At 41.2% G+C, this 25,405-nt stretch overlaps 1 protein-coding gene across 2 annotated transcripts in view; it reads right to left on the reverse strand.

Moving 5' to 3' along the window:
- lrp6 (low density lipoprotein receptor-related protein 6) overlaps nucleotides 1-24,822 on the reverse strand; it is a 55,309-nt gene extending 30,487 nt beyond the window's left edge. For both annotated transcript variants that reach the window (XM_034163763.1, XM_034163762.1), the window contains exons 1-2: nucleotides 24,362-24,822; nucleotides 20,824-21,217 (exon numbers count right to left, since the gene is read on the reverse strand). In XM_034163763.1, coding sequence (XP_034019654.1) covers nucleotides 20,824-21,217; nucleotides 24,362-24,422 — 455 coding nt within the window. In that variant the 5' untranslated portion in view covers nucleotides 24,423-24,822. The remainder of the gene's footprint in view (nucleotides 1-20,823; nucleotides 21,218-24,361) is intronic.
- Nucleotides 24,823-25,405: the final 583 nt, after the last annotated feature.

The following is a 25,405-nucleotide window of genomic DNA, read 5'->3' on the forward strand; positions in this document are numbered from 1 at the left end:
GTGGGAGGGCGGGGCTTACTGCTGTGCAGCTAATCCTTCTCTTTGTTTGCCTTAATTACCATCACAGCTGGAATGACCCTTTCCTCTGCCCCCCCCCCCCCCCCCCCCCAACAAAACCCAACCCCCACCTCAACTGCTCCCCATTTTTTTTCCCTCCTGCAGGCCCCTCCCCCTGCACACAGAGGGTGGTGGGGGAAAAAAAAAATCCCACTGATGGACAGAACAACAGGAAAAAGTGCAACGACTCCACAGTAACCTGACAACAGAATATAGAGGGATTTCATGTGATGTATCGGTCACGTCATTTTGTGTCTCGTGCCCATTCTGGATTACGACGCAGTGGCCGCTGTGATACACGACGTGCATTTGGCAAACTATAGACCCTGTGCAAATGATGTCACGAAACGTCCGTTCCGCCTTGTTGGGGGACAAACAAGACGCGCACACTACAGACGCACACTAGCTAGCTGCAGATATTTGCGATAAAATGCCGAGTTTTTGTGGTATAATTGGCTGTAGTAATCGTAAGAACAGGGAAACTAATCACAGTTTCTTCAGGTTACCGGCAATTATCGAGCATCAAGGAGAAAATACGCGAGAACTGTCTTCAAAGAGGCGAGCAATCTGGCTAGCACGGATAGCTAGAAGTGACCTTACATCCGAGTCCAGTTTGGCCAATCTACGGATCTGTTCGGATCATTTCATTAAAGGTCAGTCTCCCTATTTAACTAGTGTGTTTCATGTACAGTATTTATTTCATTTATAAATCCTAGAATATGCTAAATTGTCATATCTACATGCAGTTGAGTAACCACACTGCGTGTGTGCGTGTGCTTTTTAATGTGTTTGGTGCCCGCTTTTTTCCGAGTGTTTGGCGCGTGTGTGCGTGTGCTTTAATGTGTTTTTAATGTGTTTGGTGCGCGCTTTTTTCCCCGAGTGTTTGGCGCGTGTGTGCGTGTGCTTTTTAATGTGTTTGGTGCGCGCTTTTTTTCCCCCCCGAGTGATTTTCAACTTTTCTTTGTATGTAACTTTATCCTCGCACGTAAATTAGCTTGATATGTCATAGGTATTAAAGGCACTGCGCTGCGGTGGTTTGAATCATATTTGTCTAATAGATTACAGTTTGTTCATGTAAATGGGGAATCTTCTTCACAGACTAAAGTTAATTATGGAGTTCCACAAGGTTCTGTGCTAGGACCAATTTTATTCACTTTATACATGCTTCCCTTAGGCAGTATTATTAGACGGTATTGCTTAAATTTTCATTGTTACGCAGATGATACCCAGCTTTATCTATCCATGAAGCCAGAGGATACACACCAATTAGCTAAACTGCAGGATTGTCTTACAGACATAAAGACATGGATGACCTCTAATTTCCTGCTTTTAAACTCAGATAAAACTGAAGTTATTGTACTTGGCCCCACAAATCTTAGAAGCATGGTGTCTAACCAGATCGTTACTCTGGATGGCATTTCCCTGATCTCTAGTAATACTGTGAGAAATCTTGGAGTCATTTTTGATCAGGATATGTCATTCAAAGCGCATATTAAACAAATATGTAGGACTGCCTTTTTGCATTTACGCAATATCTCTAAAATCAGAAAGGTCTTGTCTCAGAGTGATGCTGAAAAATTAATTCATGCATTTATTTCCTCTAGGCTGGATTATTGTAATTCATTATTATCAGGTTGTCCTAAAAGTTCCCTAAAAAGCCTTCAGTTGGTTCAGAATGCTGCAGCTAGAGTACTGACGGGGACTAGCAGGAGAGAGCATATCTCACCTGTGTTGGCCTCTCTTCATTGGCTTCCTGTTAATTCTAGAATAGAATTTAAAATTCTTCTTCTTACTTATAAGGTTTTGAATAATCAGGTCCCATCTTATCTTAGGGACCTCATAGTACCATATTACCCCATTAGAGCGCTTCGCTCTCAGACTGCAGGCTTACTTGTAGTTCCTAGGGTTTGTAAGAGTAGAATGGGAGGCAGAGCCTTCAGCTTTCAGGCTCCTCTCCTGTGGAATCAGCTCCCAATTCAGATCAGGGAGACAGATACCCTCTCTACTTTTAAGATTAGGCTTAAAACTTTCCTTTTCGCTAAGGCTTATAGTTAGGGCTGGATCAGGTGACCCTGGACCATCCCTTGGTTATGCTGCTTTAGACGTAGACTGTGGGGGGTTCCCATGATGCACTGTTTCTTTCTCTTTTTGCTCTGTATGCATCACTCTGCATTTAATCATTAGTGATCGATCTCTGCCCCCCTTCACAGCATGTCTTTTTCCTGGTTCTTTCCCTCAGCCCCAACCAGTCTCAGCAGAAGACTGCCCCTCCCTGAGCCTGGTTCTGCTGGAGGTTTCTTCCTGTTAAAAGGGAGTTTTTCCTTCCCACTGTAGCCAAGTGCTTGCTCATAGGGGGTCGTTTTGACCGTTGGGGTTTTTCATAATTATTGTATGGCCTTGCCTTACAATATAGAGCGCCTTGGGGCAACTGTTTGTTGTGATTTGGCGCTATATAAGAAAAAAGTTGATTGATTGATATTCACTCTCTTCAACGCTTCTTTCTACATCGTCCGCCATGTTGGAGTGTTTGCTTGTCCTCCAACATGGCGGGGGGGGGGGGGGGGGGGGGCAGTACCCAGTGACGTTATTGCACAGGGCAGAAGCTTCAACGTTGGTGTGAAGAAGTCTCACGACCGTGGCGCTGAGAGAGATCCACCGCTAACAGAAATTCACTGCTCCCAGAATTTTATTTGGGCAATAAAATTATATAAGACTACATAAAAATACTGCCCAGGACGAACGCTTCCAATACGGATGCTTATTTACATTGTGGTCCTCGAGCACCGAGCTGCTGATCCACAAGATGCCCTTCTAGCGCCTGGTGAGAGAAATCGCTCAGGACTTCAAGACGACCTCCGCTTTCAGAGCTCTGCTGTGATGCTCTGCAGGAGGCCGGCGAGCCTGACCTGGTCGGCAGCTTCCTAGTTCACAATATCGCAGTGTGACACTGTCGGCCAGTTTGTTACATCACCACTAAATTCACTATCTGGTATAAGATACGGATCCACTGAACCAACTGTTACACATCTATCATGATAAATAGCTTTATCTCGAGGATTTAAAGCATCGTAATAACCGTACATTCTCTCCACTTTTCTATCACGCACCAGGCTCCTTAAATCCAGAATGGAGACGGCACCTGTCCTGCAACAAATCGGTCACGTGATTGAAAACCCTCTATATGTAACACATTCAAATTTTCATATTTCAGTATTATCTGAATCCAGCAAACATCTCACTGAGGTTTCTTTTTTGTTTTCGCAGTCACTCTTGCGGCGTGACCGACATACCAGCAACAGGCAATGATGCAAACATAAAACATTATTTATGGAATACAATCTCTAGCTCTTTCTTTCAATGGAAAACTGGTTTACACAACTCAAGACCAGTTTTTTTTTTGTTACACGGTCTGATGTGCACCACAGTCAAGTTGTAACAGCAAGTCTTCCACGCTGCAAGACTGGCCTGAACCACATTAATGGTGATAATTGAGCTTTTTTCCTTTTAATTTTGCATCAAACAAAAAAACAAGTAAATTTCCGAAAATAAATAAATAAATAAAAACTACGCCAAGTTAACCCTATTCAGGACTTTAGTGAGCACAATATGGAGAAAGCAATCGCCATGGGGTCCAATGGACCCCAAAGCTCCTGAATAGGGTTAACAGGTTTCTTCTTCTGGGGTTTGGCAGTAATGAACTGTAAAGGTAAGCAGATACATAATAACCAACGCAAGTCTGTAAAACCAGGCTGATGTACATGAGTTGGGTCAGCGTTAATGTTCCATTTAGTGGTAGGTTAATGGCAGCAGCCATGTAGAGGATTTTAGCAGCAGAAGAATCTGAAAAGAAAAAGTTATCTCACAAAATATTAGTATCAGAATCTCAAGCTTCATATTGCAGATCATCTTGGAAGTTCTCATCGTCCATCTCAACAAATAACATCTGGATTCTGCACTTGGAGAGTAAAACAGCAGGACAGCGGTGAGAAAAACAGAGTGAGGCACACAACAAACAGGAGGGCGCTGCCTCCTTAATGAGTCCAATTACACGCATGTTAACGTCTTTCTGATGCCACCACGTCACCTCTGTGTGACCGAGCGACCCGGCAGCCTGAAACGCTTGAACTCACCACCAATTAGTAAGTCTCCCTTCAAAGAGTTTGAAACCACAAAAAGATGCAGATGCAGGCTGCTTTCACACATATCTCGTTTGACCCGGACCATCTGACTTTTCAGTTTGGTCCAAACCGAAATGTACAAAAGGTGCCTCGTATCAGGGCTCGGATCAAAAAAACAAAATTTGGACCAAACAAAAGAGGTGTTCTTGGAACAAACTTGACCATAATCTGGAGTATTTTTTAGTGTGAAAACAATACTGAAATATGTAATTTTTAAGAAATGAGAACTTTTCTGAGATGAGATTTTTTTTTTTTAAGGCAAAGATCGATACTGTTCAATTACGAAATGGACATGCAGTACTACGTTCATTCAGCAGAGTGCGCTTTGAAGTATAGACAAGTTTCAAATAGACATCCACCATTTTGAAGCCAGATCATTTGTCATGGCAGAATAAAAAACAACAAAAACAAAGAACTGCTGGTGTCTGTGGGACATATGAAGCTTTCAGCCCAAATCAATTTAAAACAAACAACTTCCTTAGAATACATCACAGTTACAGATGTCAGTTGGATTTTCTTTCTGTGGGGTCTCATACAGCTCATTCATTCATTTCCCAGGCAGACATTCTAAGATTAAAAGGTGTCGCAGGAGGTCCAGGAAAAACCAGTAAGATTTTAAAAAAATACACAGTCAAAAAAGTGACACCCCCAAAGCACAAGAATCCACATCTGCTCTCAGGAACAGAGAACTGGATATATTCTTCTCATAACTACAAAACACCTAAATAAACTGTATCCCCACTCATCCCACTGAAAGCTAATATACCAACACAGTACCAGTGATCGAATGACACGGGCTTTTAAATTTCCGATGACAATATTTATAGAACAAGGTCGCTGATGGCTGATATATGAAGCTGATAACTTTTTTCCTCTCTAGGCAAAATGTCTGCATGCACCAACTTGTGAACGCCGCAATATTTTTGTCTTGCTGACAATAAAATGTTTAAATGGTTGATGCAAACTCACTTAACTCAGGGCATCACTAATTTTCAACTAATTTTATTTGCATTTTTCACTAAAAACTGCAGCAAATGTAATTATTTCATTCATCCATTCATTTTCTGCTGTTAATCCAGGTTGCAGTGGCAGTAGACCAAGCAGCTCATTCCCCCGGCCAACTTCCTGGGGGAAATTGAAAGCTAGCTGGGAGGTATAATCCCTCCAGCGTGTTCAGAGACTTCCCCAGGGTATCCTCCCAGTTGGACATGCCTGAATGACCTCCCTCGAGAGACGACAAGGGGCCATCCAAACCAGATGGCCGAACCACCTCAGCTGGCTCCTTTCTATGCAAAGAAGCAGCGGCTCTACTCTGATTCCCTCCCGTATAGTCAGGATTTTCACCCAGTCACTGAGGGTAAGTCTCGATACTCAGCGGAAGAACCTCATTTCCACTGATTGTCTCCAGGACCTTGTTTTTTGGTCATTATCAAAGTTCACGATTAGAGCCCAACCGATATATCAGCCGGCCGATATTATCGGCCGATATAAGCCCTTTTCAAAGTACTCACTATCGGCCGAAATTTTTGCCGATACAACGCCGATAATTTCTCATAAACAGATCACTTACTGAAATAATGTTTGTTGGCAATGTAAAATGTCCTTGCACCATTTGTCCAGTAGATGGAGCTCTGACTCCATTCAACTGAGAGCTGCTTACACCCCTGCTTAAATGTGTTCATCACTGGCCCCCGTAGTTCGCCGTCACACTGCACTGATCGGCTGACAAAAGCATACAAGTAAGTTTATAAGGAACTATATCCTTATCCTGAACCTATATCTAAGTTGCAGCAACAAGAGGTACAAGATCAGATGTATTTCACAACTCTATTTAAGGATATGTATTTGCTAATTTCACAAAGGTTTAATTCTTGATTGCATTTTTGAACTTGAAAATTCTTCTCTATAATAAAGTTAATCAATATGAGGACAAAGCTTCAGCTTTTAGCTCATACCTTTTTTGTTAAGGGTCCAAAAAAGAACATTTTATTCATTAAAAAAATAATAATATCGGCTGATTTATCGGCTATCAGCAAATCAGTCAATTTATCAATTATCTGCATTTTTTCCCCCAAAATATCGTTATCGGCCTCAAAAAATCCATATCGGTCGGGCTCTATTCATTATCATAGATGAGGACAGGAGTGTAAATCGACAGGTAAATCTAGAGTCCCTCCTTCTGGCTCAGCTGTTTTTTCCACCACGGTGGTCTAATACCACATCCAGGCTTGTTGCAAGGGAACATATACATTTATTTATTGTTCCCTGTTAGAGTATGCCACATTTTTTTGTACATTGTAGTACATTTTTGCAGCATTCCAGTTGTTACAGAACCAGCTTGGAACTATGCCATGAGTTAGAGCGCACTGCTGGTTGGTACTCACAATACATCCTGGTTGGAATGTTTCTGTGTAGGCTCTCAGTTGTCCAGGTGGTTTCCATAGTAGAGAAGCTTGAATCTTCAACTGGACTGGGTCCTCATGTCAAGCAACCCAGTCCAGTCGAAGATTCAAGCTTCTCTACTATCCTGGTTGGAACACTTCAAGCAGTACCTAACAGTTCCAACAAATCTCTCTCGGTTGCTGTACGTCATGTTTGTGTGTATCTCGTATTGGACCAGAAGTACAGACATGCTATTGGAAGAGTATTAGATTTAAGGAAATAGACTAGTCAAAGTATAGGCCAAGAATCTTCAAAAAAAAAAATTTTTTTTTTTTTTTTTTTTGCCGCAGCGAGGTGCTCTGAATGTTGATTCAGCTGTATCCACAAACTGAGCAGGTATTAAGCCCTGAAACTTCACAGGTTAATACTCCAGACAGTACCCTTTAATAATTAATAATGGTTTATTTGAAGGTACTTCATTAGTATACTTCCTATAGTGGCCAGAATCTGTACGCGTTCTCATGCTACAAGCCTCCATAAAAACATCAGATGTAGCTCCAATTTGTCAGTCGATCTCACACTCTCCCACTCGTGAACACATAATTATGTAGGCAGTAATCAGTGTATATATGATTATTGAGCACTGAGCATTGAAAGCATGGAGTTCAAGACTAAAGCCTCAGTTCCACAGAATAATACGAACGGAGCGCCGTGCAGCGGTGCGAGGCTCGCTCTATGGTAAATGGAGGCACAAACCGGAAATGGCACAAAAAATATCTGCAGTGGGGGAAAAGCCACAGACGAACATAGACATTATAAGGAAGAGCAGATGCCGCATTGGTTGCTGTGGCGCAAGAAATGGGTTCGCCATCTTGGAGCAGTCATCATAGTGATTCCTGATTTTATAATCTTATTTTCTTTTTTTTTAATCTTTCTAATGTAATATGTGTGAAATACCAAGTGTTCCAATACTTTTGGAGGGCACTGTATCCTAAGCTTATGATGAGTGCAAAATGAGTGTGTTTTATTACGGTTTTGTTTAAGAATGTTGAATTTTCACTGTTGCTGCACTTTGTGTGAAATCATAGTCATATCTTATATTGATATGACAATATTGCAATATGATAATTTGGCCATATTGTAGGCAAAAAAAAGAAAAATTCTTAAAAAGCCTGAAAGACAAAAAAAAAAAAAAAAAAGGGGGGTTGCTGAAAGGCAAATAAATAAATAAAAGGCGGGGGATTGGGGCTCCATGCACTTGCTCCATCGAAGAATTTACTTAAAAAAAAAGTCTGAAGGACCTAAATGACATGGTGAGATGCTGAAGAGCTTCGCTCATCATGTCCGCGACATATACATATTAAGCCACGAATAATGAGCCACGCACGGGTGTATCAGCGATTATCCAAAGAATGATCCACATTTTAAGCTATTACGTATCCGCTACTAAGGCGCCTCTATGTACCTCACATGTGCCACCTGTCAGCCTCTAGTGAGCCATGACCGACCTGTCTTTTGAGCCCCATCCATTCTTGAATGGCTCGTGTCGTCGCATATGATCCATGTAGTGCCATGTAACGCGACGTTGGTGCACGTTTAGGCATGGGTTTGGTCCAAACCTCCAGCCCTCCCACACTTGGTCCCTTTAAAGTATGTTTTCAATTCACGGCATCCATTCAAGATGTCACATTTTTTAAACGCAGACCAAAAAGACACTCTTGTACAGTCCAGCCAGTGTGTGCATGCCGTGTGCCAGGCTGCAGCAGTTCACCCAGCTCTGTGTCCCAAAAAAAAAAAAAAAAAAAAAACACACCACAGTGAGGTGGGTGCTTTAATTATATACACCTGTAACTGTGTGGAACATATCCCCCCCCCAAAAAAAAACCAACATAAAACACATCTATAATTAGACCAGCGAGAACTGAACCGCGGGTTCCTGGACAGTCACTTCTGCGCTTCTTCTCGCTGGCTTTATTTCTTCCGTTGCTTTACAGTCATTTTGCCACCGTGATCCACCGTGAGTGACTGCATCAGCGCGCCTCTTCTGATCCATTACAACAAGATGTTAAATCTATCAAACATACTATTACAGCTGCTTATAAAAACAGAATGAACATGCAACTGTTGTACCAAGCTATTACAATATAAACATTACATTAGAGGTGTTTTCAACATCCAAACTGTGACAGAAAATGATTAATCCGCTACAAAATAATTACTTTATATAGTGTCCAGCACACAAACCAGGTGGGATTGTAGTACGCAGGAGGGCTGAGCCAAAATAGCCTGTCCTCGCTCGGATTATGGGCTTTTAAGAGCCTTGTCCTCACCACAAGCATGCTCTAAAATCCTTGTTTGTCCTCGTAGTACCTCGCACACAAACTGCCCCGTACCGCTGTTGCTAAATTTTGAACTTCTTGAAATTAGCGCCACGCTCAGAGTTAAGCCTCGTTAGCCAAATATTCTGCCTTTAAGAGCCTCTCAGAGCCACTATTCTCCCATGATTGTTGAATAAATAGACTTGTACCAAAATAATAATAAAACAGGCTATGTGGCTCATTATTTATCCTTCATTATTCAATGGGACCAGAGCTTTAATGACCCCTGGATTTTAGAATTTAGAATCAGTGAATGAGAGCCACAAGGATACAAATATGGCAGAGTTGTTAAAAAATGTATTGGGAGTAAATTCATCATGGATCATGACAAATACTTTGCTTCAAAAACAACATCCTGCTCCGTGACGCTTTGCTTTGAATTAATTCCAGCAAACTTTGATGGTTCATTCAGTGAGTCTGTAGAGAAGAAGCAACAAGAACATGAGCATCAACACTAAAATAAGATCCCTGACAGGGCTCGCAAAATCACTAGCCCGACGTCCCGGGGCTATGTACTTTTTCACTCGGGCTACTAAAATTTTACACCCCCTGCCCGACGGGCTACCTAAAAATATACCCAATATCTTGGCTGGCTGAGGATGAGAGGAGACGGCGCCGTCCTTCTGTGTGTTACGTGCGCAGCCAGGCGCTCGCTCTCTCTCTCTCTCTCTCCCACCCGCTTTCTCACACGCTGCACACACAAGCCAGCCGCATGTTCACGAAGCACCGAGTACGATGAAGTGAGAAGAATAGAAAGCAAAACAGTTGCTGGTTTAGTCTGCAGTCACCACGCTACTATTCAGAATTGAAGCATTGCAAACACTCGCCAATATAGACGTCTTTTGATGGTAGGTTAATAAAGTAAAAAAAAAAAAACGCACATGTGCGAAACAATTCTATTTATTTATTTAATTCATTTATTCTTTTTTGAACACAGATGGATTTACATCGATATTTTAGTTCTGTGCAGCCAAAAAACACAAGTCAGAATGAAGAGGGGGCAGAGAAAGAGGGACAGTCCAGCACAGATGAGCAGGCAACCACACAGGACCAGGCCAATTCAGCGTCAGAGCAGCCAGCCTCCACAGGAACAGAGCGACAAGCCAGCCCAAAAAGAAAGAGTTCTGAAAAATCAGACTATGAAGCAAAAAGAAAGAGCACATTTGTGGTTTCATGGACTAAGGAATTGATAAGGTGAACAAAACAATGTTCTGTCAAGTGTGTCGTCAATTCCCTACAATTTCTGACTCAAACAATGATTTTGTACTTGGTACTAGTAATTTAAGGAAAGACCCCATCAGAACCCATGACAACTCCCTGTCACATAAGAAGTGCATTAGTGCCCAGTCTGCAGCTTTATTCCCAGAAGAGACACCAATTGCAAAAACACATGAACAAAGCACAGCAGGATATAATGACTAGACTTTTTAGAACAGCATTTTATGTTGCAAAAAGTGAATTGCCAATGGAAAAATTTGGCAGTCTTTGCAAACTTCAAAAAGCAAATGGCATAGATCAATCAATCAATCATCAATCATTTTTTTTTATATAGCGCCAAATCACAACAAACAGTTGCCCCAAGGCGCTTTATATTGTAAGGCAAGGCCATACAATAATTATGTAAAACCCCAACGGTAAAAACGACCCCCTGTGAGCAAGCACTTGGCTACAGTGGGAAGGAAAAACTCCCTTTTAACAGGAAGAAACCTCCAGCAGAACCAGGCTCAGGGAGGGGCAGTCTTCTGCTGGGACTGGTTGGGGCTGAGGGAGAGAACCAGGAAAAAAACATGCTGTGGAGGGGAGCAGAGATCGATCACTAATGATTAAATGCAGAGTGGTGCATACAGAGCAAAAAGAGAAAGAAACAGTGCATCATGGGAAGCCCCCAGCAGTCTACGTCTATAGCAGCATAACTAAGGGATGGTTCAGGGTCACCTGATCCAGCCCTAACTATAAGCTTTAGCAAAAAGGAAAGTTTTAAGCCTAATCTTAAAAGTAGAGAGGGTGTCTGTCTCCCTGATCTGAATTGGGAGCTGGTTCCACAGGAGAGGAGCCTGAAAGCTGAAGGCTCTGCCTCCCATTCTACTCTTACAAACCCTAGGAACTACAAGTAAGCCTGCAGTCTGAGAGCGAAGCGCTCTATTGGGGTGATATGGTACTACGAGGTCCCTAAGATAAGATGGGACCTGATTATTCAAAACCTTATAAGTAAGAAGAAGAATTTTAAATTCTATTCTAGAATTAACAAGAAGCCAATGAAGAGAGGCCAATATGGGTGAAATATGCTCTCTCCTTCTAGTCCCCGTCAGTACTCTTGCTGCAGCATTTTGAATTAACTGAAGGCTTTTTAGGGAACTTTTAGGACAACCTGATAATAATGAATTACAATAGTCCAGCCTAGAGGAAATAAATGCATGAATTAGTTTTTCAGCATCACTCTGAGACAAGACCTTTCTGATTTTAGAGATATTGCGTAAATGCAAAAAAGCAGTCCTACATATTTGTTTAATATGCGCTTTGAATGACATCCTGATCAAAAATGACTCCAAGATTTCTCACAGTATTACTAGAGGTCAGGGTAATGCCATCCAGAGTAAGGATCTGGTTAGACACCATGTTTCTAAGATTTGTGGGGCCAAGTACAATAACTTCAGTTTTATCTGAGTTTAAAAGCAGGAAATTAGAGGTCATCCATGTCTTTATGTCTGTAAGACAATCCTGCAGTTTAGCTAATTGATGTGTGTCCTCTGGCTTCATGGATAGATAAAGCTGGGTATCATTTGCGTAACAATGAAAATTTAAGCAATACCGTCTAATAATACTGCCTAAGGGAAGCATGTATAAAGTGAATAAAATTGGTCCTAGCACAGAACCTTGTGGAACTCCATAATTAACTTTAGTCTGTGAAGAAGATTCCCCATTTACATGAACAAACTGTAATCTATTAGACAAATATGATTCAAACCACCGCAGCGCAGTGCCTTTAATACCTATGGCATGCTCTAATCTCTGTAATAACATTTTATGGTCAACAGTATCAAAAGCAGCACTGAGGTCTAACAAAACAAGCACAGAGATGAGTCCACTGTCCGAGGCCATAAGAAGATCATTTGTAACCTTCACTAATGCTGTTTCTGTACTATGATGAATTCTAAAACCTGACTGAAACTCTTCAAATAGACCATTCCTCTGCAGATGATCAGTTAGCTGTTTTACAACTACCCTTTCAAGAATTTTTGAGAGAAAAGGAAGGTTGGAGATTGGCCTATAATTAGCTAAGATAGCTGGGTCAAGTGATGGCTTTTTAAGTAATGGTTTAATTACTGCCACCTTAAAAGCCTGTGGTACATAGCCAACTAACAAAGATAGATTGATCATATTTAAGATCGAAGCATTAAATAATGGTAGGGCTTCCTTGAGCAGCCTGGTAGGAATGGGGTCTAATAAACATGTTGATGGTTTGGATGAAGTAACTAATGAAAATAACTCAGACAGAACAATCGGAGAGAAAGAGTCTAACCAAATACCGGCATCACTGAAAGCAGCCAAAGATAACGATACGTCTTTGGGATGGTTATGAGTAATTTTTTCTCTAATAGTTAAAATTTTGTTAGCAAAGAAAGTCATGAAGTCATTACTAGTTAAAGTTAATGGAATACTCAGCTCAATAGAGCTCTGACTCTTTGTCAGCCTGGCTACAGTGCTGAAAAGAAACCTGGTGTTGTTCTTATTTTCTTCAATTAGTGATGAGTAGAAAGATGTCCTAGCTTTACGGAGGGCTTTTTTATAGAGCAACAGACTCTTTTTCCAGGCTAAGCGAAGATCTTCTAAATTAGTGAGACGCCATTTCCTCTCCAACTTACGGGTTATCTGCTTTAAGCTACGAGTTTGAGAGTTATACCACGGAGTCAGGCACTTCTGATTTAAAGCTCTCTTTTTCAGAGGAGCTACAGCATCCAAAGTTGTCTTCAATGAGGATGTAAAACTATTGACGAGATACTCTATCTCACTTACAGAGTTTAGGTAGCTACTCTGCACTGTGTTGGTATATGGCATTAGAGAACATAAAGAAGGAATCATATCCTTAAACCTAGTTACAGCGCTTTCTGAAAGACTTCTAGTGTAATGAAACTTATTCCCCACTGCTGGGTAGTCCATCAGAGTAAATGTAAATGTTATTAAGAAATGATCAGACAGAAGGGAGTTTTCAGGGAATACTGTTAAGTCTTCTATTTCCATACCATAAGTCAGAACAAGATCTAAGATATGATTAAAGTGGTGGGTGGACTCATTTACTTTTTGAGCAAAGCCAATAGAGTCTAATAATAGATTAAATGCAGTGTTGAGGCTGTCATTCTCAGCATCTGTGTGGATGTTAAAATCGCCCACTATAAGTATCTTATCTGAACTAAGCACTAAGTCAGACAAAAGGTCTGAAAATTCACAGAGAAACTCACAGTAACGACCAGGTGGACGATAAGATAATAACAAATAAAACTGGTTTTTGGGACTTCCAATTTGGATGGACAAGACTAAGAGTCAAGCTTTCAAATGAATTAAAGCTCTGTCTGGGTTTTTGATTAATTAATAAGCTGGAATGGAAGATTGCTGCTAATCCTCCGCCCCGGCCCGTGCTACGAGCATTCTGACAGTTAGTGTGACTCGGGGGTGTTGACTCATTTAAACTAACATATTCATCCTGCTGTAACCAGGTTTCTGTAAGGCAGAATAAATCAATATGTTGATCAATTATTATATAATTTACCAACAGGGACTTAGAAGAGAGAGACCTAATGTTTAATAGACCACATTTAACTGTTTTAGTCTGTGGTGCAGTTGAAGGTGCTATATTATTTTTTCTTTTTTAATTTTTATGCTTAAATATTTTTTTGCTGGTTATTGGTAGTCTGGGAGCAGGCACCGTCTCTACAGGGATGGGGTAATGAGGGGATGGCAGGGGGAGAGAAGCTGCAGAGAGGTGTGTAAGACTACCACTCTGCTTCCTGGTCCCAACCCTGGAGAGTCACGGTTTGGAGGATTTAAGAAAATTGGCCAGATTTCTAGAAATGAGAGCTGCTCCATCCAAAGTGGGATGGATGCCGTCTCTCCTAACAAGACCAGGTTTTCGCCAGAACCTTTGCCAATTATCTATGAAGCCCACCTCATTTTTTGGACACCACTCAGACAGCCAGCAATTCAAGGAGAACATGTGGCTAAACATGTCACTCCCGGTCTGATTGGGGAGGGGCCCAGAGAAAACTACAGAGTCCGACATTGTTTTTGCAAAGTTACACACCGATTTAATGTTAATTTTAGTGACCTCGATTGGCGTAACCGGGTGTCATTACTGCCGATGTGAATTACAATCTTACCAAATTTACGCTTAGCCTTAGCCAGCAGTTTCAAATTTCCTTCAATGTCGCCTGCTCTGGCCCCCGGAAGACAATTGACTATGGTTGCTGGTGTCGCTAACTTCACATTTCTCAAAACAGAGTCGCCAATAACCAGAGTTTGATCCTCGGTGGGTGTGTCGTCGAGTGGGGAAAAACGGTTAGAAATGTGAACGGGTTGGCGGTGTACACGGGGCTTCTGTTTAGAACTACGCTTCCTCCTCACAGTCACCCAGTCGGCCTGCTTTCCCGGCTGCTCGGGATCTGCCAGAGGGGAACTAACGGCGGCTAAGCTACCTTGGTCCGCACCGACTACAGGGGCCTGGCTAGCTGTAGAATTTTCCACGGTGCGGAGCCAAGTCTCCAATTCGTCCAGCCTGGCCTCCAAAGCTATGAATAAGCTACACTTATTACAAGTACCATTACTGCTAAAGGAGGCCGAGGAATAACTAAACATTTCACACCCAGAGCAGAAAAGTGCCGGGGTTATTGAACAGCAGCTGGTTCATGTTAGATATGTAAAGGGAAATGGTGACATATCTACCTACAATGAAATGCCAATCAGTCAGAAGCTCAAATGCTGCAGGGGTTCTAGAAGCCATTGATGAAGCTGTGGACCATGTAGGCATCAGTGCAGACATTTGGGGAAAAAAAAGTGGTCTGTGCCAATTTTGATGGTGCTGCTGTAATGATTGGAGAAAAAACTGGAGTAGCTGGGCGGCTCAAAGAAAGGGCACCTCACATCATTACTATACATTGTGTGGCACATAAATTAGAGCTGGCAGTGCTTCGCCAAAAAAGAGAAGGAAACTGACTGAAATAAGTGAAATACTCAATGAAAAACTGGCACATTTTAGTGGCCTAAAAAGCACCCGGTGGCTGCCAAGCAGGCTGAGATGTCTAAAGGCTGTGGAAAAACTACACTCAAACAGTTACCCATTTGGAAAACATGTCAGGAGGAAGTGGTGTTACACCAGAAGATGCTGCAAAAGCAAAGGGGATTGTGCAGGAGATGAAAAGTGAGAGATTTGTTAGATTTCTGCATTTTATGTTAGATTACAGCACAATCCTTTCCAAATGCAGCACTGAAATGCAGCATGACAAACTGAGCATTATGCGAACAAATCAGTTAGTCGAGAGCACAACATCATGCCTAATCAGCCTTAAAACCAAGCCAGGTGAATTTCAAAAATCCCTGGACACCAAACTCACAGTAAATGATGATGAGAGTATTTCTTACAGTGGAACAAAACTCACAAAAAGCCAGCGACCTGTTGGGGGGGGGTGTGAAGACAAGGACAAAAGTGCCATTAGTACACTGTTCCTGAAGATTATTGACAACACAGTTAAGTACATGGACAACAGATTTAAAAATCTTTCTCAAAGACCCTTGTCTTGCTTCCACGTTTTTGACCCCTCTACTCTTCTCAGCTCAAGACAAGAGCTGTCAACTTTTGGGGATGAAGAGGTGGACTGTCTTGTCAAACATTTTGACACTTTGCTAAATGAGGAGGAAAAAGGCAAACTTCCAGAAGAATGGATGGATCTAAAAATGTGGCTTTCAGCACACCGTGGTAGCAAACTAGACACCTTGTACAAAGATCTCTTATCTGCGAATCCTGAAAACCTGTCCCATGTGTTGTTGCTAGTGAAGTTAATGCTGACACTAAGTCCATCAATAGCCATTTTTTGAGAGCGGATTTTCCTGCATGAACCGTGTGAAAACAGTATACCGCACAAGTCTCCAGGCTGAAACTCTGAATGACCTTATGCACATCTCCATAAATGTGAAATCAGTGGAATCCTTTTGTCCTGAGACAGCAATTCATTTCTGGATGTTGAGCACAAAGGGCACAAGACATACTGTACACAAAACAGGAAAAACTGAGCAGAGAAGAGGAGACTGTGGCACAAGAGGAAATGTCTGAAGATGAGACTGTTCCTTCAACAACAACTGGCATTTTCTAATTTGCCAGAATAATCCATTTTCTTGTTCTTGTTCTGTGTTAATAAACATTCCAAAAATGTTAATTAGGTTAAATGTGTTATCACTTGCATTAAAACATTAAAAACAAAAAATGGGCCAGTTCATTTCATTTCGGGCTACCAAAACCTGAAGAGTGCCTGCCCGAAGGGCTACTAGGGATTTTGAAATTTTGCGAGCCCTGCCTGAACGTGTAATGCCCCAAACGTTGTACCAGCCTGTGCCTACACCTGACAGTGATTCTATTAAAGACTTAAATGACATGCCTGGTTCTGAATTCTTCTTTAGGGGACTTCTGCCAGCGTGTAAGCCAATAGTCAGACTGGGCCACAAAAAAACATCCCCCTGACCACAAGAGCTGTTTTGTGTTTTCTACCTGATGCAATCATCATCTCAGTTGAACTGGATCCAGCTCTGCGTTCCACACTAGATTTGAAGAACCAGTTTTTTGTCTATCCTACTGACTCCAAACCAGCTCAAAAAGTGCAGAAAATGATAAAAGAGTTACTTTCACTATCACAAAACCATCCATCCATTTTATACACCAGCTTACTCTAATTATGGGGTGGGGTCCACTCCTACCGTTGGAAGCCTGGGACCTTGAAGAACATCCATTGATTCGGTTTGAGGGTGTCTTTTTGTCTGTGTTTTGGAGACCAGGAACATGGATGGATTATGGGGCCATTATTGTAGCAAAAGTATTAATTTGCAAATACTTTTGCTACAATAAAGCCCCCATACTGGAGCCTATCCCAGCAGTCTATCACAAGTCACTAAATTAAATAGCTTCAGTGTCCTTTTCCAGAAGGTACAACACTGGATCTAATGGTGAGAACTTTGTTAAAAAAAAATAAATTCAAACATACAAAGAAAGGTCTGAGAATTAAAACAGAGCTGATAAAACCTGTACTCTACAACATTCTTTGTTCTCAATCAATATTTTACTTCTGCTGCTTTAATCCCATCGTGTTAAAGTGAGGAGTTCCTCAAAATGTCACAATACACCCAGAACTTGTCCACCTCCTACAAACATGAGCGTACAGGTAACATCACTGAACCAGGACTCAGAGACAGTGAGTGGAAAAACCAGAGGACAGCACAGCATCCAACATGTGTTCATGACCACATGTTGGACCGATCAACAACCAAAGAAGACTGAATAGTAGGGGTGGAATGATATGTCACATATTGTATTGTGGGGCCTGTATCGAATTGTATTACTCCTTTTTAAGTGAGTCTCATGATACCATGAAAAGTCAACTGCATGGAAGAAATACAGACCTCTTATAGAAGAATCCTAAATTATTCATAAAATATACAAATAGCAAACATAACATTTATACTTCCTAATAATATTTAATTTATTTTATAAATTATACAATCACCACAGATTACTTTCTCCATAATTCCTGTGAATAGTGATATAACTATTAGAGACTGACTGATATGGATTTGTTTATGTCGATAATGATATTTGGATGAAAAAAATGACAATAATCGATAAATTGGCTGATTTGCCGATAGCCGATAAATCAGCCGATATTTTTTTTTTAATGAATAAAATGTTCTTTTTTGGACCCTTAACAAAAGAGGTATGAGCTAAAAGCCGAAGCTTTGTCCTCATATTGATTAACTTTATAACAGAGAAAAATTTTCAAGTTCAAAAAATGCAAAAATGCAATTGGAGCAGTTAGGGGGCTATTCAAATGGGCCAACTACACTCAACAAAAATATAAACGCAACACTTTTGGTTTTGCTCCCATTTTGTATGAGATGAACTCAAAGATCTAAAACTTTTTCCACATACACAATATCACCATTTCCCTCAAATATTGTTCACAAACCAGTCTAAATCTGTGATAGTGAGCACTTCTCCTTTGCTGAGATAATCCATCCCACCTCACAGGTGTGCCATGTCAAGATGCTGATTAGACACCATGATTAGTGCACAGGCGTGCCTTAGACTGTCCATGGGAAGTGCTCACTATCACAGATTTAGACTGGTTTGTGAACAATATTTGAGGGAAATGGTGATATTGTATATGTGGAAAAAGTTTTAGATCTTTGAGTTCATCTCATACAAAATGGGAGCAAAACCAAAAGTGTTGCGTTTATATTTTTGTTGAGTGTAGTAAGATATCACTCCTGAAAATGATCTTTGCTATATCACGTGAGGTAAATCTGCCATACGATTGGATGTTGGAAAACCACGTGACAGAATCAATTACGATTGGATACTCACATTGCGCATGTCATCACACATCTTCTATGAGGAGTACCAAGATGGCCGACGGTGGATCGAAAGTCCGTGGAGTTAACTTTTCAACCAAAAAAAGTAAGTTTCTATCTCATATCATTAAAAAGTTATTTACAATTTAGTAAAGCTTGGTCCCAGCCGTCGTATATGATGGCGTCGGCCCCAGAGGGTTAATGGCGAACGGCAGTAATTCCCAGAACCCTTCCGGACAACCAGTGAATCTGAATGTTTCAACCTCTTAGCAGTAAACGAAAGTTTTTCATGCTAGAAATAAGGTCTACACAACGTGGGCTTAATAAAAAATGTGACCGGCGCAATGAAGCACATTTGACACATTACTACATAAACTGAGTTAATCAAACTGAGTTGAAATGAAACGGGAGAAATGTGGGGTGAATGTAATCGCAAAGTTATTACAAACAACATCCTTATAAACTTACTTGCATGCTTTTGTCAGCTGATCAGTGCAGTGTGACGGTGAACTACGGGAGCCGGTGATGAACACATTTAAGCAGGGCGTAAGCAGCTCTCAGTTGAATGGAGTCAGAGCTCCATCTACTGGACAAACGGTGCAATGACATTTTACATTGCCAACACAAACATTATTTCAGTAACTGTTCTGTTTATGAGAAATTATTGGTGTTCTATCGGCAAAATTTCGGCCGATAGTGAGTACTTTGAAAAGGGCTTATATCAGCCGATATATCGGCCGGCCGATATATCGGTTGGGCTCTAGTAACTATGTATTGAACCGTGATACATGTACTGTATTGTGGAGGCAGTGTATCATTCCACACCTACTAAAATACTAAAAAAAAAAGGGCTCAGTAACATTTAAAACGTCTGACTAAAGGTTTTCTGGAAAGCAGACATGAACCAAGAATTAAAAGACTTAAATGTTGATATCATTCCAGATTAAAAATTGGAATGATACCTTTGTGTAGAACCAGCCAAGTGGATGTAAAAGCACTACGACATCAACACTTCAGAGGACGAGAAAGATACCAGTTATTTCCTCACCGATAAACTATTTGGCCAAACACTCTTTGCCATTTTGCAATCTGAGCACAAACTGAACACAGAAAATAAAATGTTTCTGAAACCTTACATTCATGAACCGGTGCAGCACTGCAGTGTCTCAATCATAAACAGAAAAACACAAAAACAGGTGCTATGGAAACACAATCAAAATAAAGAAGAACAAGATGACTGTATGAAACACCTTTTAAAAACACCTCTTGCAAACAGGCCCAAAGCTACGTGTAGTATTACTATACTCCAATGTTAATGTTTACATACTATCATTCTGTGTAACAAGACAAATATTTGTCACCATTTTTCAAACTTGTTATGACATATTTATTTTGTAACCTTATGCATGTTGATTATTTCACAATGGGTGAAGAGAAGTGCAGTTTCATTCTGTGTCACTTAACACTCACTTGAATCACACTGAAGCAATGTGACATTTCTCATTTAATAAATACATTTTTTAAAATCAAAGTTAAAAAATGTTCTGATCGTGCTTTTAAATGTTATTGTAGATTTCTGGATGTTTAACACATGCAAAGCACAAGATCACGGGGACTGGTGCAACGTTTTTATCTCCGACAGGCTGCTGGATCAAACAAAAGTTTGTGTGAATAGAAACCAGAGTGTCAGCCCAAATTTAAACGAAAATAATGAATTCATTACCGACCTCTTTCATCCAATTCCAGACGGATTTACAATCTAATGCAACACTGACTCGACTGAACGCAGTGACAAAAAACACCACAGGTAAGTATCAGAGAGCAGCAGGTGGACACAACAGTATGAAATAAAGTTTGCAGACTTCAGGATAAAAAACTATGTCATCTTCTTGTTAATATGGCATCATTATGGTTTTCAAGCAAGTTCAAATGTGATAGGAGGATGTAAACAGCCCCTAATAAAGTGAGCATGTGAGCAGGAACATGAATAAAATGTGAACACACCCACTGAGAAACAGAAACATGAGCAGAACCCACCACCATAAACAAACAAACAAACAAAAAATCCACATTGCCAAGTATCACTCCATTTCCTTCCATTTTTTTCTGACGTTCACCAAGTATGTGCAAGTTTACTTGAACAAATTGAAGAGACCATTCCATCTGCACCTGAAAACCACCTCCAACTTTAGACCCAGAACGCACAAACAGAGCCAGATACTCACCCTCTTTCGGGATCCAGCGCGATGGCCCTCGGCTGGTCCAGCTCCTCCCAAAACAAAACTTTCCTCAAAGAGCCGTCAAGCTCCGCCACCTCAATCCGATTTGTTTCCGAGTCTGTCCAGTAAAGTTTACTCCCCAGCCAATCACAGGCCAGTCCATCCGGGGAGGCCAAGCCCGGAACCACCGTCTGGACGGCGCTGGCTCCCGACTGGTTGAAGATGGTGCGTTTGATGGCTTCCTCGCTCACGTCGCTCCAATAGATGAGACCCTTTGAATAAACATAGTCCACGGCGGCAGCGTCCTCCAGTCCTCCCACCACCACCGTGGCATTGGTCTTCCCGTGTGTCGCGTCCACGAGCCGCAGGTCTCGTCTGTTAGCATAAAGCAGCGGGACTCCTGGAAAACACGGCATGATTAAGAATCTAATTTTTGATCTTGTGTGAAGATGTACACAAATGTACTGCAGGTTTTTCCTCATTTTTTTTAAATGCTACTCTTCTTGCTCTTTGGGATACTTCGGCTCTACAACAGCTACTTTTGGATGGGGGTTGACAAAATTGTTAATATTTACAACAGCAGTTGCTGCCTGGTTTTTAGCACATCACCAGAGATAAACAAGCTTGGTTCAACATCTGTGCCGTCCTAAAACTGTGTACTGTGATGACAGAGCAATAAATCTGCTGAGTGTGAACAGTAAGAAAAGTTATTCTCCGTGGCGGATTGATGACATGAGAAGCAGTCGCAGAGTCCTGGTCGCTCTGCTGGATTCTGGCACTTTGCCGATCACACACTCTGACACTTCCACTGCTACGTGTCGTCAGATCAGCGCTGAGGTCACACAGGGCCATGCAGCTCTGCCTCACTGTGTGTTTTCTCTTCACTCAGTGGGAATTTCCTTCTACAAATATTTAGAAAATCATAGAACATCAAGTGACACTTGCAGGGCAACTTTCAAACCGCGCAGAGGCAAACACGAGCAGAGCAGCGCCTCAGGTTGCTAATACACACATTGCCATGACACTTTCAAGACGGACAAAACAGCAACCTTTGGTTTGTGTTTAAACGGTCAACACCTATTTGAAATCTTGCAGCCTTCTTTAGCTGGAATCAGATGTGATGGACTCATCATATGAACGAAGTGCAAACTAGAGGGACACTTGATATTGTATACCTGTCCAAAGGCAAAACCATCCTGTAATTTTGCATTAGAATTACAAACATAACTGCTAATTTGTAGCACTACTCGTTAGAATAAAACATTTAGTCACACCTGTATCCACCATTCCTGATTCAAATCTGCACCAAATATCACTTATTTCCTTTGATAGAACATGTATGAATGAAAGATTCCATCAAGAGCAGTGGGTAAATTTTGACAAAAGAATTAAAACAGTCCAAAGCATCCACTAGGATGCGAGTGGATGATATAAACAGTCCTGTTTAATGTATAGGGAATAAACTGATCTGGGATCTGTTAACAGTCACTCGAGTAACAAACGGTTCCAGGATCATTGTTACAGGTTGTTGGTGTAATAAACAAAACTGGACATCATCCTTAGGTGCATTTGGTCTAAGAAACTGATCTGTGATTTGGTTCTTTTGGGTATTATTACGGGTATTTAGTGTAACAAACTGATATTGAACTGATTTGTATAATGTATGTCTTTTTTCTGCATAATAAACTGATCAGTTCATACTGAAGTCACCCCACCGCGAACTTGTCCCAGGTTAAGTCACCCCAGTACAGGTGAAGTCACCCCACTCTAGTAACAATATTTCAATTCTGACATGTTCATGTCAGAACTGAAATGTTCAGGTTTTGTGAGTGAGATGATGTTTTAAGGTAAGGGAATGTAATTGTCAGGTAAAAAGCCCACTGATGGGAGAAGCAGGGTCCCTAACTTTAAACTAGTCATTCTTAATTATTTAAGAAAATAAGCATGGATAGCGGGAGTGGGGTGACTTCACCTGGTGCGTGTTCGCAGTGGGGTGACTTTACTCGCTACCAACTGATCTGGGATTGGTTCTTTCATGTAAATGTTATAATAAATTAATCGAGGATCAGCTCTTGCATTTTTTAAGAAGCATATTAAACTGATCTGGAACCAGTTTCTATGGGTTTATATTCTAATCACTGGAAATGGAATTGGCTTTCAGTGAAATAAAATGATCTGGTATTAAGAGTGCTCTCTTAAAGATGACTTATGTCACATTTCTGCCTGATTCCTCTAACTTCATCTGTTCCTTAGCTATAACACTGCAGTTGTGTTGCACCTTTGGGACAAATTTGTTCAATCCTGGGTGTTACTTTTGGACTCCTACATTCTGCATAGTTCCAAGCTTTTATGTTTTTGTTTGACAGATCATATGGTTGCTTGTGGTACCATAAATGTTATGACTCCTAAGGAGAAAAATGGTTTGTGCAGATGAAAAATTTTGCTCTGGAAGACTTGGCTTGATTTTTTTTTTTTTACAGAAACAAACACACACACACACACTCCAAGTAAGCTTTCAAATACAACCAAAGGTTAACAAATTACCCTTTAATTATGCCATTTAGTCATCCAGAAGTTTTTACAAGTGAGTCCAACAGTTTCTGGAATTTTGCATGTTGTTTAAAGATGATGCCACCTTGATGTATGAGTTTCATAGAACACTGAATGGTGGTGGACCAAATCAAAGCTTTTGTGCTTCAGAAACTGGCTGCCACTTCCAGAAGGGTGCTGCACACCTCAGAATCTGTTCCTGTAACTATTACTTGAATGGAAGTTTATGTGGAAATAAAGGAGACATTCTGTTTGATCAAACAGAACAGATGCAGTTTGAATGTTTTAAAACAGAGTATATGGAAACTTAACAATTGTATCTTAAAACTAAACGGTTTTTTTTTTAGATTTTTTTTTCCCACGAGAACAAATCCCTTTACTTAAACACTTGACTACTTTTCAGTCGATCAAATAATCAATTGATTTACCGTAATATCAATATCTGACATAATAACTAAGAATTACTGTCACCATCGATTAATTCATTAATATTTATTAAGTAGATGAAAATTCCATTCAGTTTCCCCACAGCAAGAACGTATGTATTTGGTCCATAAGTAATCTAAAACCAGGTCAAAGTGAGAAAAGTTAAAAACTGGCAGTTGTAAGGTTAAAGTCACAGAATCGCCTTACTTTATACGATTTAATCGTATTATCGCCACGGTCGATTAGAGGGTTATCTTCCTGATTATTTTCGGTTATTTTGGTGTTAGCCACTAGCCAGTGAGCTAAAGGAGCAGGTTGAAAGTTAGCGCTGTGGATCCGCCGGCGAAGCGCCTGGCGGCGGGCAGCGCGCGGCCACGGGGCCGCTGCTGTGGACGTTTTTCTCAGCTCCGCGAAGCTAACGTTAGCCTGGCTACTCGGCGCGGGCCCCGGCCTCACAGCTCCACGAACCCACACGGAGGACGTTTTCCCCGCTCTTAACGTCACTTTAAAGACACCTGCGAGCAGCACACGAAGGAAAAACACGCGTGGAAAAAGTCACGGAACTCACCTTGTACCACAAAACAAAAACTACACAACAACAAAGTGGGCAGCACGGCAGCCATCTCCATGTTTGTGCTCCCGGGCCTCTCAGCGCTCTCTGCCCATCGCTGCGGCCTCCCACTCGGGCACACAATGCGGATTTTCCAGTAATATTCCCGTCGGGATAACAGCGGCCAAACGTACGTTAAAACATTCCCACTTCCATCCCGGCTGCTGCGCGAACTACGTCCGATCAACTCCGCCACATTGTCCTGCAGGAGCTCCGTGTCCTTCCGCTCCGAGCCTCCGCCGTTCCACTCGCTGCTATTGTTGGAGAGCTTTCATGCTCTCAGTCCCAGATAAAGTCCGGACACACGAACCGGCCGCCGGGGGCACGACTGACCGCCGCCGAACACCGAACAAACACCCCGGCAATAAAAAATAAATAACAATAAAGAACCGAAGTTAGTGCGCCAAACACACGAGTTCAACGTTTGCGTTCACATTCCAATGGGACTATTTTATCAGAGAGTGCCAGCGGTTTGTGTCCACTGTAAAAAGTTCCAACACAAAGGAGAAAAGTCTGGAAAAAAGTCTGAAATTTACAAGATTGACAAAAAAAACAAAAAAAAAACGGGCAAAATCTGAATTCTCTACTAAAAATACGAGCAAGTGGCTTGACTTAAAAAAAGCAAGAGGAAAAAAGAAAAGAAAAATCCTTCCAGAAAATATAAGGGGGGGGGGGGGGGGGGGGCTACAGTTTGTATCAAAAGTCTGTGAGATACGTGAGATGAATGTCATGGGGTGAAAAGTCTGAGCAAATGGCTTGACTTTTTCAAAAATTAAAAAATAAAGAAATAAACATAAAAGCGAGAAAAAAATAATCATCTCAACAAAAAGTGATAACAGGGGAATTCCATATCAAAAGTCTCAGCAAATGGGTTGACTTTTCAAAATCACAAAAACCAAAACAGAGGAAAAGAGAGAAAAAAAACAAGAGGGAAAAAAAAGAAAAAACATGTGAGATGAATGTCTTGGTGTGAAAATTCTGTACTAAAAGTCTGAGCAAATG

This window comes from Thalassophryne amazonica, chromosome 22 (assembly GCF_902500255.1).
Source record: "Thalassophryne amazonica chromosome 22, fThaAma1.1, whole genome shotgun sequence".
In the NCBI taxonomy this organism is placed as follows: Eukaryota; Metazoa; Chordata; class Actinopteri; order Batrachoidiformes; family Batrachoididae; genus Thalassophryne; species Thalassophryne amazonica.